The sequence below is a fragment of the Marmota flaviventris genome, chromosome 18, assembly GCF_047511675.1.
Source record: "Marmota flaviventris isolate mMarFla1 chromosome 18, mMarFla1.hap1, whole genome shotgun sequence".
Lineage (NCBI taxonomy): Eukaryota > Metazoa > Chordata > Mammalia > Rodentia > Sciuridae > Marmota > Marmota flaviventris.
Genome location: NC_092515.1, coordinates 19,400,718 through 19,413,440, shown reverse-complemented (window position 1 = coordinate 19,413,440; position 12,723 = coordinate 19,400,718). Strand labels below are relative to the sequence as shown.

The window sequence follows — 12,723 nt, the reverse complement described above, 5'->3', positions numbered from 1 at the left end:
GAACAAGTAGATCTTTCCATCTTCTAAGGTCTTCTTTAATTTCTTTCTTTAGCGTTCTATAGTTTTCATTGTAGAGGTCTTTCATCAAGTTGGGGTTTTTTTTTTTTTTGAGACTATTGTAAATGGGGTGGTTTCCTAGTTTCTCTTTCTGAGGATTTGTCACTGATGTACAGAAATGCCTTTGATTTTGGACGTTGATTTTACATCCTGCTACTTTGCTGAATTCATTTATTAGTTCTAAAAGATTTCTGGTGGAATTTTTTGGGACTTCTAGGTATAGAATCATATTGTTGGCAAATAGTGATAATTTGAGTTCTTCTTTTCCTATCTGTATCCCTTTAATTTCTTTCATCTAATTGCTCTGGCTAAAGTTTCAAGAACTATGTTAAACAGAAGTGGTGAAAGAGGGCATTCCTGTCTTGTTCCAGTTTTTAGAGGGAATGCTTTCAATTTTTCTCCATTTAGAACCATGTTGGCCTGGGGCTAGCATGTGATTTTAATCTCATAATAATAATAACATTTAAGACCATGTGCAATGGTCTGATGCTATCCCAAGTCAAAAGTTGAGAGGTGGTAGCCTGGAAACTTCTCCAAGTTTCAGATACTTCCGTAAGATCCCCAATAAAACCAGAGAAAATAATACAAGAGCCGAGAAACAACGTGACCCCTAGATCATCACCATTAACATCAAATGGTGCTGGAAAAAATGAATATCCATATGCAAAAAAGAAAAAAAAATGAACTTGAATTTATATCTTCCTTATATCTTCTATGCCATATACAAAATTTAACTTGAAATGAATCAGAAACCCAAATGGAAAGCCTAAAATCATAAAACTTCTAAAAGAAATATAGGTGAAAACTTTTGTGAATTTAGGCAAAGATTTCTTAGGCATGATACAGACAATATGATTCATGAAAGAAACAAATTGATAAATTGGACGTCAGAAACATTAAGAAGTTTCAAAGAACTTTTGAAAGTTCTTTGAAAGGCACTGCTAAGAGACTAAAAGGACAAGCCACAGACAAGGAAAAACTATTCGCAAATCCTATATTTGGTAAAGAAATTGTAAAATATATATATATTTGAAAAAAACCCTCTCATGATGCAATAAGAAAACAACCCAATATTTAAAAATGGGCAAAAGACTTGAATCGATATTTCATTAAAGAAGAAACAGATAAGCATATGAAAAGATGCTCAATGCCATTTATTAGAGAAATGAAAAATAAAACCATGATGATATTACTACTATCATATTATGATATTTGCTCACAGCTCCTGTAACCCTTGTTATTTCCTAAGTAACTAGAGCAATAAGAACATTTTGTTGTTTAAGAATTTGGTCTTTTGTCCTTGATTCCTGAAGCAACTCCAGAACAGCTTCGGAGCAATAAAGATGAGAGACAGCCCTTCATTATTTACAAGCCCTTCCAAAACACCTGAATACACCTTAGATTAATGAGGTGATTTTTGGTAAATCCCTCAATAACCACAGATGGGAGTTGGTTGCCTGGGGAATAAGCCAGGTGCTCAAAGGGCAGGAACTTTCAGCTCCAAGGAGGGAGAAGGTGACCACCAACAGCCAATCACTTAATCAATCTTGCCTACATAATGAAACTTCCACAAAAACCCAAAAGACTGGTTCAGAGAGCTTGCAGGAAGGTGAACAAGAACACAACAATGTGCTGGTGATTTACCCCAAGTCCATAGGGCAGAAGCTCCTGAGCTAGAGACCCTTCCTGACCTCACTCTATTATCTTTTCATCTATTTACTTGTATCCTCTAAAATATCCTTTATAATATACTGTAAACCTGTTTCTCTGAGTTCTGTAAGCTGCTCTACGAAACAAACCAAATGTAAGAAAGGGTTGTGGAAACCCTAGCCAGTAGGTCAGAAACAAGTAAAACGAATTGGACTCTGTGATATCTGAAATGGGGAAGAGGCTAACCTGTGGCATCTGATGATATGGTGTTGACAGAACTGAATTGCCTCTAAGAGCTGCAATACACAACTCAATGGTAGGGGAGAGGAATCCAGCTTTGCTGGCTGCTCCCCTCAAGAGAGGACACTGACAGGCATCCCCTGTCTTGATTAGCTGCTGACATTAAAACAGGCTTAGATCCCACCTACCAGTAGAAATGGAGAAAATCTGGTTTCAATAGAAACATAAATAGAACAGCATCTTTAGAAAATAGTTTAGCAGTTTCTTAAATTAAATGCCCGTCTGTCTCATAACCCAAATATTCCACTCCTAATTACCTAAGAGAAATGAAAGCATGTGTCCAAATATTCATATGCAAATGTTCATAGCAGCTTTATTCTAATAACTAAAAACTAGAAACAGGTGAGTGGATAAACAAATTGTGGTATAAATATACTACTCAGCAATAAAAAGGATGAATTATTGATTTTCACAATAATGTGGATGCATCTCAAATAATTACAAGTGAAAAAAGACAGCATAATTATTTTATGTAATTCTACTTATATAAAATTCTAGAAAATACAAACTAATCTACAGTGACAGGTTAGTGGTTACCTGTGAGTGGAGGTGGGTTGGGCAGGGGAATGGGAAGAGAGGAACAAGAGAAAGGCATAGCAGAGGGGTTTTAGGAATCTCTTGGGCATCATTATCTTTAATGTTGTAATGGTTTGACAGAGATAAACGTATCTTGAAAATTAGCAAATTATGCATTTTAAATATGTAGTTTACTATACATATTATACCTCAGTAAAATACTTTTAAAAGACAAATAACTGTCTAAAGCAAAAACAGTAGCAATGCACTTTTGGATTTCTACATGTAGAATTAAAATTTTATGAATCCCGCTATTACATATAATTAATGCACTAAGTTTTTTAAAAAAGAGTGGAAATTTACGACAATAGTCACACAAAAGATGGGAAGGAAGAAATAGAAGTAAATTGCTAGAAGGCTTTGCATTAAACATGAAGTGGAATAATAATATTAAAGGTTAATTGAGGTGTCATTAAAAAAATTATTTTTTTGAAATCTAGAAATACGCCTAATTTGCCAAATCCATATCTACTATTTGGGGGTTATAAAGATCATAACCTAGGAAAATATTTTTGTAAAGCACAGGATACTATGAAATTTTTCTAATAAAACAAGACTTGCCATGAAATAATACATTTTATTTGTTTTTCTGGGGCATAATGGAATGGGAAGCTACTCCCCAGCCCTAGCTACTGCCATGGTTGCATGAAGCCCCAACAATGCAACATAGTTGTTCCCACAAACACTGAAGAGTTGGGCAGAGCCACATCTGCACCACAGCCAGGCCACTCCTCTAGCCAGCCTTGAGATCTGTGCCAGATGCTAATACTCAAGCCTTGCAGGTGACCAAGAGAGAAATGACAAACAGGATCCCTCTCATGGGGTTGTTGGGAGGAAGAAATGAGGAGATGCTTCTTCAGTACTTACCAAGGCAGTTGGCACAAAGTAAACACTACTACTCTTCATGGTATCCAGACTGTGCTGAAGAAAAAGCAAATGCTAAACATTTCACACTGTTTTTTTTCTCTGGTAGTGGAACCGAACCCAGTGCATGCTAGGCAAGCACTCTACCACTGAGCCCTTCGAAGTTTGTTTTTTTTTTTTTTTTTTAAATCAGGGGTACACAACATTCTAGAACCAAAGAACACTAAAAAGAAGGTACCACCCTGTAATGAAGTTAGTTCTTATTCACTGTTAATAACCCAGAAGTCAATGTCTTCTATGGACTAAAAATAGACCCAAACTCTGTCTAAAAGGTACACTACGCAGTGGTGTCTTAGGAATGAGAGTCAGGGTAGCTGCTATTTCAGAGCACTGGAGGATAGGGTATGTCAAATTTCAGCAGTGAATGTACTTCTTAAAGAACATAAAGCAGTTCTTTTAAAAGACAGGATTGTTTTTAAAAAGAAAATCAAGTGTCCAGGAGTGGTGGCACATCCCTGCAATCCCAGGGACTCAGGAGGCTGAGGCAAAAGGATCACAAGTTCCAGACCAGCCTCAGCAATTTAGTGAGGCCTTAAGCAACTTAATGAGGCCCTGTTCTAAATTAAAAAATAAAAAGGTTGATATTTAAAAGAATAAAAATAAAAATAAAAAGGGCTGGGGTTGTGGCTCAGTGGTAGAGCACTTGCCTAGCACGTGTGAGGCACTGGGTTCAATTCTCAGCACCGCATATAAATAAATAAAATAAAGGTCCGTTGATAACTAAAAATTTTTTAAAAATAATAATAAAAAAAGGGTTGGGAATCTAGCTCAGTGATTAAGTGCCCCTGGGGTCAATTACTGGTATCATAAAAAGAAAAGAAACTATGTGCACAATTCAAAACTCTTTCTAAAGTACTGTTACCTGGCTGGGATGTAGTTCAATGGTACAGTATGAGCTTAGCACATACAAGGCCCTGAGTTTAAAACCCAGCACCAAAAGAATAAAGGAAGTACTATTAACCTGAACACTCAGGTTTTAATGCTTTTTAATATTTTAAAAATTTGGGGGGAGGGTACCAGGGATTGAACTCAGGATCACTCAACCGCTAAGCTATATCCCAAGCCCTATTTTGTATTTTATTTAGAGATAGGGTCTCAATGAGTTGCTTAGCACCTCGGTTTTGCTGGCTTTGAACTTGATCCTCCTGCCTCAGCCTCCTGAGCTACTGGGATTACAGGCATGTGCCTATGCACTGGGCTAATGCTTTTTTATTTTGAAAAACACTAATTACATCCAATCATAAAATTTGAGATCATACACCTTACTTGGAGAGACCCTAGGTAAGTTCTTTATCCTCAGAGAAGCCAGATTAAGTGCAGCAATATAGAATTGTGGTAAATATTTCAAAGGATGTGCTTCTAATTACCCTACTTGTGAACTTGTGTGTGTGTGTGTTTTTTAATAGTTCCAGGATCCAGTACTTGGTGCTTAGGATAGGAGTAACCTCAGGGTGTGCTCATCTGAGACTCACCTTGGTCTCTCTGGAGATACATTAGGGCTTCGGGGAGGAGGTGTTCGAGGTACAGCTGGTTTTGGAGCGATGGTGGCTGCAGGGAGGAGGCCAGGGGTGATGTGTTTCTGTACAAATGAAACCCAGCAGAGGTTACTCGGAAGGAGTAATCACTGGTCCTGTCACTACCACCACTTCCCCTGCCCAGAAGGGGAAACATGCACTGGTCAATGAGGGATCCAGCCCCATCAGGAGCCCCACTCCTGCCCTAGCACTCCCAATCCCCTTCTGGCCATACTAGTGCACCCAGCAGGGGAGCCCACTGTGGGGGTCCTCTTGTCCTTTTCTCCTCACAATAGCTTTCTGGACCATATCCCAGAGTCACTCCTAGCCTCTCTACTTGTTCCATAGTAGTACTCCCAGTGATGTCCCCTGTGCGTCCCCTGCTGTGAAGGGTGACTTCCTAAGAAGAAGGTGACTTTCTTATCTTTAGTAATCCTGGAACTCTAGCACTGAGCACACTGCCCTATATCTGGTAGGAGCTTAATAAATGTTTTAGATGGCTTATCTCAAACACACAGAGTAATGAAAAACACTCCTATATAAAATGAAATTCAGATCCTGCTTTATGTAACAGGGATCCCTCAGAAGTTTCTGGGACTAGCCCAATCTTTATTTTCTGGGCACTAGCTATTCACTCACACCTATGAGCAGGACACCATGCAACATTGAGAAAACCTTGTCTTCGAGGAGGTATAGAGGAAAAACACCCAAATAGTTAATCTAGAACACAGAATTACAGAGTGACAAGCAAGAGGTAAAAACAAAATGCTGAGGTAGCCCAAGGAAGAAAGGGCTCCTTCAGGTCCTGGGGGCCAGCAAGGGGACTTCAAGTGTTCCCCTTGGAGAAAATCACAGAGGCATTTAGACTGGGTCTTCAAAGATGGTCACTGCTCCCACATTTGGAATGTGATGGAAGAGCATTCTGGGCACAGCGTGAGCAGAGGAATGGAGCAAGACACTGGTGATAGTACTCTGCAAATAATGAGTACCCTAGTTTGACAGGTCACAGAGTCACCTGGAAGGCGAAAAGCTACAACAGTGGGCTGGGGGTAACAATGAGGATTATTCCCATTTGCAAGCCTTTGGAACCAGATGAGGATATCCTATGGTCTAGTGAGGAGCACCCTTTGAAAATGGACCCTTCAAAGACTAATCAAATAGTAGTAGACACAAAGTACAGGGGAGGAGGAGATGTGCAGCTGGGACAACTCTCAGGAGTGAGGGATGGGCAGACCTAAGGGTCTCCTTGCTACCTTAGTCCCATTTGCAGGGCCACTCCCAGGAACAGGTGTTGCAGAGCAGTCTTTGCCACTTCTCTCCACTTTCTTTACCTCTCTTGTATGGTGCATACCACTCTGCATTTGTCATAAAACTTAGTTTACATGTCTGTCTCCTCCCTCACCCCTACCACCACCTGGGAGATATGCAAGGACAAGAAAGGGTTTTCTTCTTAACCTTCAAATCCCCAGGGGCTGGCATCTAGAAGGGCCTCCAAAAAGACCTCAGGATTTTTGTTTTTGTTTCAAAAGAGTAAATCCCTCATAGTATGATGAACATTTCTTACATGTGCCATTATAATCATTTCCCAACTATGGTCCTCTCACCTCTGGTCTCTGAAAGACAAGATGATTCTATCTCTACCCAGCAAGAAAATCCTCATAGACAGCTCCACTCTCTTGATGATATGTAAGTGGTCTAGCACAGCATAGGTCTCTATAAGTTGGTTTCTACCAATGGACCTAGATTCATCTTTTGCAATCTTGCCTCATTCCTGCTCAGAATCTTTTTTTCTTTTTACCTTTTTTGTGATGCTGGGGATTGAATCCAGAACCTTGCTCATGATAGGCAAATGTTCTGCCACTGAGCTATATAAACAGCTCCCCGCACACATTCTTGCTTTGGCACTCAGAATTTCCTTCCATTTCCCAAAAAGCAAATAATAGATTCTTTTTCAGTTCTTGGTATTTGTTGTCTTCTCCACCCAGAATTCTCTTTCCTTACTACTACCTCCAAGGCTCAGCTCAACTCTCTGGATTCTTAGCTGCCTCTCCAATGGTACAGATCTCTATAGTAGCTTTTATGTTACCATTCTGTGTTGAATTATTTTTGGACTTATTTATCCTATGAATAGTGCAGCTGTCAATCTTTTGTGGTTATCTGCACATAGCAAGAACTCAACAATATATATTGCTTCAAATAGAAACTCAGTGAACATGCTGGTTTGGGTTAGTAAAATTACAAGGGAAAAATAGGCTTCAAAGTGGGAGTGGTGGCACACAACTTTTAATCCCAGCAACTCAGGAGACTAAGGCAGGAGGATTACAAATTTGAAGTTGGCCTTGGCAATTTGATGAGGCCCTAGTCTTTATATATATATATATGTAAAAGGTGAATGCTTCTCAACATCCACCTGTTTAAAATAACTTCAGCTAATAACACAAAGTCAAGTGAGACATGCTCTCTGGCCTTATTTTAAAACAGAGTTTAGGAGTGCTCTTGTTACAATGCTTTTTCTGCACTTTAATATTAATTTTGTGGGAAATTCAGTATCAGTAGGTTTGGGTTTGGAACAAGGGAGTTGGTGGTGTTTAAAGAGTAATTATAAAGATGACTGGTGGATTTACAGCTGGAAAAGATGATCCCCAGTGTCAGGTGGGTTGAGGTGGCTAAGGAAACAAAGCACCTGGCAACAACCAATCAGACGCCCTCAGACAAGCAGTGATAATCACCTGTTAATCAGCGGGGTCTCCTGACTGATCCTGGAAGGACATGGAGCTCTAAGATCCCCCGACCAACCCCAGGAGGACAAGGGACCCTAAAAACCTCCCTTTCCTGTCCCAAGCCCTTCCTTCTTGCCCTAAGCCCGATAAAATTACAATCTGGCTGAGCCCGGTAGCGACTCCCCAGGACCCGTTCTGTTGGACTGGAAGGTCTCGCCAGGGAGCGAATCTCAATAAAGTCTTATTCAGCAGCTTTTTAATCTGCCTCCTTTTGGTCACCGGTACCTGACCTTACATCCTCTCATAGAGGATGAGAGGTACCAGTGGGTCATTAAAAGTTGGTAGGATCAGGAACCAGGGGTATAACTCAGTGCTTGCCTACCATAGGCAAATTCATGGGTTGGATCCCCAGCACCGCCAAAACAAATAAACAAAACGCACCGCTGGTAGGACCAATAAATTACAGAAGAGGAGAAAGGAGGTGTCAGAGGATTGTTGGGAGTCAGAATCCTAGAGGAAGTAAGAAAGACAACAGGGGTAGTGAGAGAATGAGACCGGGAATATAAATACACAGTGACAGTGTGGCCACGGGAAGATCTAGAGGGCAGCAATCCAGGTGTGTCTTGGAGCGGGTGGGGGGATGGGGGTGGATCTGTGAGTGCTGGGGAAACGGGGTGCGGTGTGGGGGTGGGGAGAGTACAGAGGCTGCAGTGGCATGATCAGATTGGTGTTTTAAAATATTTCCTTTGGCTTCTATGTGGAGAACGGACCTCGGGGAAGAGCAAGGGTGAAAGCAGAGAAACTTGTGATGAGCTGTTTAGGAAGCAGACCAGGTATTTGGTGGGTAGAATCGATGGGATTTGCTGATGGGTACGTGGTGGGTGATGGAGGGAGAAATCAAGAAGGACTCCCTAGCGGGGATATCCAGCAGAGGGGCATCTTGTAGCAGGCAGGAGCGAACTCCCCAGTACCGAAGCGAATGTTGCCGGGAAGACAGTGATTCCCGTCTGTCTGCGGCGGATTCTGTGGTAGATGATTCTTTAGACCTGACTAATTAGGGCCTCTCGAACTAAAAACCACTTCCCCCGGTGCCGCCGCCTTGTCTCAATCTCAGGCCAAATACCAAACCTTCCCTAGAAACTCTCCCTCCTTAACTCCCGGCCGCACAGACAAAAACGTAGGACGCAGGGCCTGAATCTACTTACGAACTGGCTCTTGCGGCTTCTCCGAAATCCCCGGAGCATCCTTGCTGCAGGGGCTGGCCAGGCCCGGGGCTGGATTTACAAGCATAGATCCCCAAAGCTGGGGACTCCTCTTTAAAATCGGTCTCGCTCCCAAGGGCCTAACTCCAGACGCTTTTTCTTCCCTAAAGGACTTCGAAACAACCACACCTGCCATTGGCTGTGTTTGGTCTTTGACCAATCAGAGCCAAGGTTACTTCCACCTCCGTCGCTCTTGGCAACTAGCGGGTCCCGTTTAAATAGCCACCAGTGAGGAAGCGGTCCGCGCTTTCAGTTCTCTTATTGGTCATCTCAGGTGCTCGTCTCTGATACCATAGCCTATCTGGCACTGTGGAAGGCCGAAGGCGGGTAGAATGAAAAACTAGGCGAGCCCGGCGGGTTGGCATCCGGAAGTGGGGCGGCCTCGGGTAATGTTTCGGGAACCTCTGGACCGGGGCGAAAGTGGGGTCCTAATTCCGGACTGGACTGAGCTGAGGCACCAGGGCCCAGGCAGGTGCTGAAAATGAGGTGCTCACGAGGGCAGAAATCTCCGGGTTCTTAAGACTTTGAGAGACCAAGAGGCCCCTAGCTTCATAGTGGAATGGGGGACCCTGTGCGCGAGAGTTTGCCCTAGTGTCGTCTTGCGTTTCCCACTTTAGGTCCAGACCACCGATGGAAAAGAATCTCCCTGGAGGAACAGGCCCCGTGCACGTGCCCTTTGGGCATATTGTAGCTAATGAGAAGTGGCGCGGGTCTCAGCTGGCGCAGGGGATGCAAGGTCGGTGGGCAGCTTGTCAAATGTCCTTTCCTTCCTCCGCGCATTAAAAAAAAAAAAAAAAAAATTACATATTGCCGCCTTTTTATCCAAAGTTCACAGAACTCATTTTGTTTCCGTATTTTAAGGGAAAATTAAACTCGTCTTTGAGGATGGACTGACACCAGTAGATTTTTACCTGTCCAGCAGATCCTGCATTCTTTATGTTACTGAAGCTGATTTGGTGGCAGGAAATGGCTACAGAAAAAGACTTGTTCGAGTTAGAAATGTAAGTACTGAATTAAAAGAAACTGAAATTGAACATTGACTCTCTCTATCCCTTGGAACAATTTACGTGTTATACTATGGGCCAATTTAAGCACCTTCTAGCTTTGTTTTTGTTTATTTATTGGTGCATTATAATTATACAAGGTAGTAGAATTTGTTGTTATATATTTGTATATATGCTGTCAATTGTATATATGCATAACTGTCAATTTCGTTTTCTGTACTGCCCATTACCCTTCCCTCCCACTTCTCCCAGGTCCTCCTTTTTGCTTTCTTAACTTTGAAAGGGATTTTTGTTACAAAATGATTTACTGTCTTTTCTTTGAAGTCTGGAAACCTTCAAGGGATTGTAGTAGTTGAAAAAACACGGATAAATGAACAGTACTTCCCAGCCATCCAGAAGTTTACTGTGCTGGACCTAGGGATGGTGTTACTTCCAGTGGCCAACCAGATAGAAGCATCCTGCCTCATTGTTCAGTTAGTAAGTACCGATTTCCTCCTTCACAATAGCCCTGTCCTCATTAAGATTCTCAACTGACCTTTATGAATCCTTTCTTGACGCTGGCATCTGTCTTTGCCATAGTTGCAACCCATGAATCCAATGTCTTTCCTTGTGTTGATTTATCAAAACTTGAGAAGTTGAAGTAAGGAAGTTTATAATATACTGTGTGTTCATCTACAACTAAATAAATATTTAAAAGAAAAAAAAATTGGTTCTCCATTGTCTTCACTGATTTTTCCATTGGATTGTTCATTAGTATCTTCTGGAACTTTTTAAAAAGTTTAGGGCTGGGAATATAGCTCAGTGGTGGAGCAATCCCCAGACTGGGGGGAAAAAAAACTGATACATGGACCTCAACTGTGACCAATTAAAAATTAGAACATGGGGGTAGGGCCTGAATGTCAATTTTGTGTATGTTTTTTAAGTCCCGCCTCTGATTTGCAGCTAGGGTTGAAAACCAAATTGGAAATGCAAGTGACAGTATGTGGTTCCTGGATTCCTCTCCACTACACCACTTTCTTCACTGTTCCTAACTTCCCATGATTATGATGCTATTATCTGCCTTGGGAAAACTCCAGTAACTAAAGGCTAAATTTCTCCTTTGAAAGGCAAGCTTGATAGGTTGTTTGAAGTAGATCTTATTTAGATGTAGCCATCATTTAACCTAGCACAAAATTCAAGTTTTGCTAAGTGTGGTCATATGGTCTATCTTTTAATAATTTCACTAATGTCTGAAAATTTATATTCATGGTGTATAAAAACATTTAAACCCATGAGTCAAGGTGAACCAAATGGAAAACTATTTTTTAAAAATTGCTGGTCCTCTAGAGGGCACTCATGTGTTTTTCCCTTAATTTCTGGTTCAGGTACAAGAGCAATCCAAAGAACCCAGTAAGAACCCTTTCCTCAAGAAGAAACGGGCTCTACTGTCTGAGCCATACCTCCTTCGAACTGTGCAGCAGATCCCAGGAGTTGGAAAAGTTAAAGCTTCCCTTCTGCTTCAGAAGTTCCCAAGTATCCATGAATTGAGTAACGCTTCTGTTCAAGAACTTGAGCTGGTAGTAGGACAAGTGGTAGCACAGCAAATCCACACCTTCTTCACCCAGTCCAGGTGACAGCTGCCCTCACATCTATTGTTTTCACCTTTTGACCATGAACTACAGGATCTGGTTTTCATATTCAAAAAACAAGAAAAAAGCCAGGTGCAGTGGCACACACCTCTAATCCCAGTGGCTGGGGAGGCTGAGATAGGAAGATCGCAAGTTCAAAGCCAGCCTCAGCAGTGTACCAAGATGCTATCTCAAAGTTTAAAAAGGGCTGGGATTGTGTCTCAGTGGTTAAGTGTCCCTGGGTTCAATACCTGGTATTAAAACACACACACACACACTCAAAACAAAAATAGAGAATCTTATAGCATCTAGTGAAAGCTGAGGTAGGCCTTGATGGAGCCTGTGGTTATGCTGCTTTGCTGTCAAGTTTGAAAATTTAAGTTACCCTCAGGTGGCAATGCCCTCATTCTGCTAAGTTTGGGGGAAAGATAGCTCAAATCTTCCTAAGAGAGTCAGGGACTCTCAGTAAAAAGACAGGACAGATTTTTATGAGTGACCCTGACCTACATCTGTCATGGAAAAGACTTTCAGGTGGTGGATATATCCATCAAAAGGAAACTAATGCACAATGAAGCCCTGTGTATCGTAAGCCCCTTCCTTCTTGGACTCAGAGGTGCTGTTCTTCAGGTCTCGTCTGCCAGTGTAAATAAACAAGTGCACAACAACTCCTTTCATGGTTCCTTTGTTCCTTCATTTTTCTCCTTCCTTTTTTTGGCAGAGGGAGGGTGGCCAGTTTATAATCACTGGACAAGTGTTCTGAACACAGAAAGCCTAGAGTGTGAAATTCCCCATTTATAGATGAGAAGTTAATGTATGTAAGTAAGAAAAGAATGTGTTTATAGATGAATGCCCAACAGTGGGGGGGATACACAAGAAAACAGAAGCAGCTGCATCTAGTGAGGAGAGTCAGGGCTGTGGAGCAAAAGTTATAACTACCATTCAAAACACAATTAAGAACACCATATGTTTTAAAAGTTATTAAATAACCAGTTTTATGAATTGTTAGTAATTTTTAAAAATCAAACACATGGGCTGGGGTTGTGGCTCAATGGTGGCGTGTTTGCCTAGCATGTGTGAGTCACTGGGTTCAATTCTCAGCACTACATATA

The 12,723-nt window shown here is 41.6% G+C and overlaps 2 protein-coding genes across 5 annotated transcripts in view; one reads left to right on the top strand and one right to left on the bottom strand.

Annotated features, from left to right (window-relative positions):
• Positions 1-9,101, bottom strand: part of Cep89 (centrosomal protein 89) — a 62,958-nt gene extending 53,857 nt beyond the window's left edge. For both annotated transcript variants that reach the window (XM_027941430.2, XM_071604409.1), the window contains exons 1-2: positions 8,947-9,101; positions 4,980-5,086 (exon numbers count right to left, since the gene is read on the bottom strand). In XM_027941430.2, coding sequence (XP_027797231.2) covers positions 4,980-5,086; positions 8,947-8,985 — 146 coding nt within the window. In that variant the 5' untranslated portion in view covers positions 8,986-9,101. The remainder of the gene's footprint in view (positions 1-4,979; positions 5,087-8,946) is intronic.
• A 213-nt stretch (positions 9,102-9,314) lies between these two features.
• Faap24 (FA core complex associated protein 24) lies at positions 9,315-12,277 on the top strand. Of its 3 annotated transcripts, none has more exons than XM_027941464.2 (5): positions 9,315-9,389; positions 9,621-9,739; positions 9,865-10,004; positions 10,332-10,484; positions 11,372-12,277. In XM_027941464.2, the coding sequence occupies exons 2-5, from the start codon at positions 9,634-9,636 to the stop codon at positions 11,618-11,620; spliced, it is 648 nt and encodes a 215-aa protein (XP_027797265.1). In that variant the 5' UTR covers positions 9,315-9,389; positions 9,621-9,633; the 3' UTR covers positions 11,621-12,277. The 3 variants fall into 3 exon arrangements, with proteins under 3 accessions (XP_027797265.1, XP_027797262.1, XP_027797264.1); XM_027941461.2 differs by having other exon boundaries at positions 9,381-9,475; XM_027941463.2 differs by having other exon boundaries at positions 9,387-9,471.
• Positions 12,278-12,723: the final 446 nt, after the last annotated feature.

Bases quoted from the DNA above. Each gene is read 5' to 3' on its own strand.
- Faap24 (XM_027941461.2), top strand. From the start codon at position 9,393: ATGTTTCGGGAACCTCTGGACCGGGGCGAAAGTGGGGTCCTAATTCCG. The intron at 9,740-9,864 runs GTCGGTGGGCAG...CCGTATTTTAAG, and splicing joins GCTGGCGCAGGGGATGCAAG to GGAAAATTAAACTCGTCTTT. The intron at 10,485-11,371 runs GTAAGTACCGAT...TTTCTGGTTCAG, and splicing joins CCTGCCTCATTGTTCAGTTA to GTACAAGAGCAATCCAAAGA.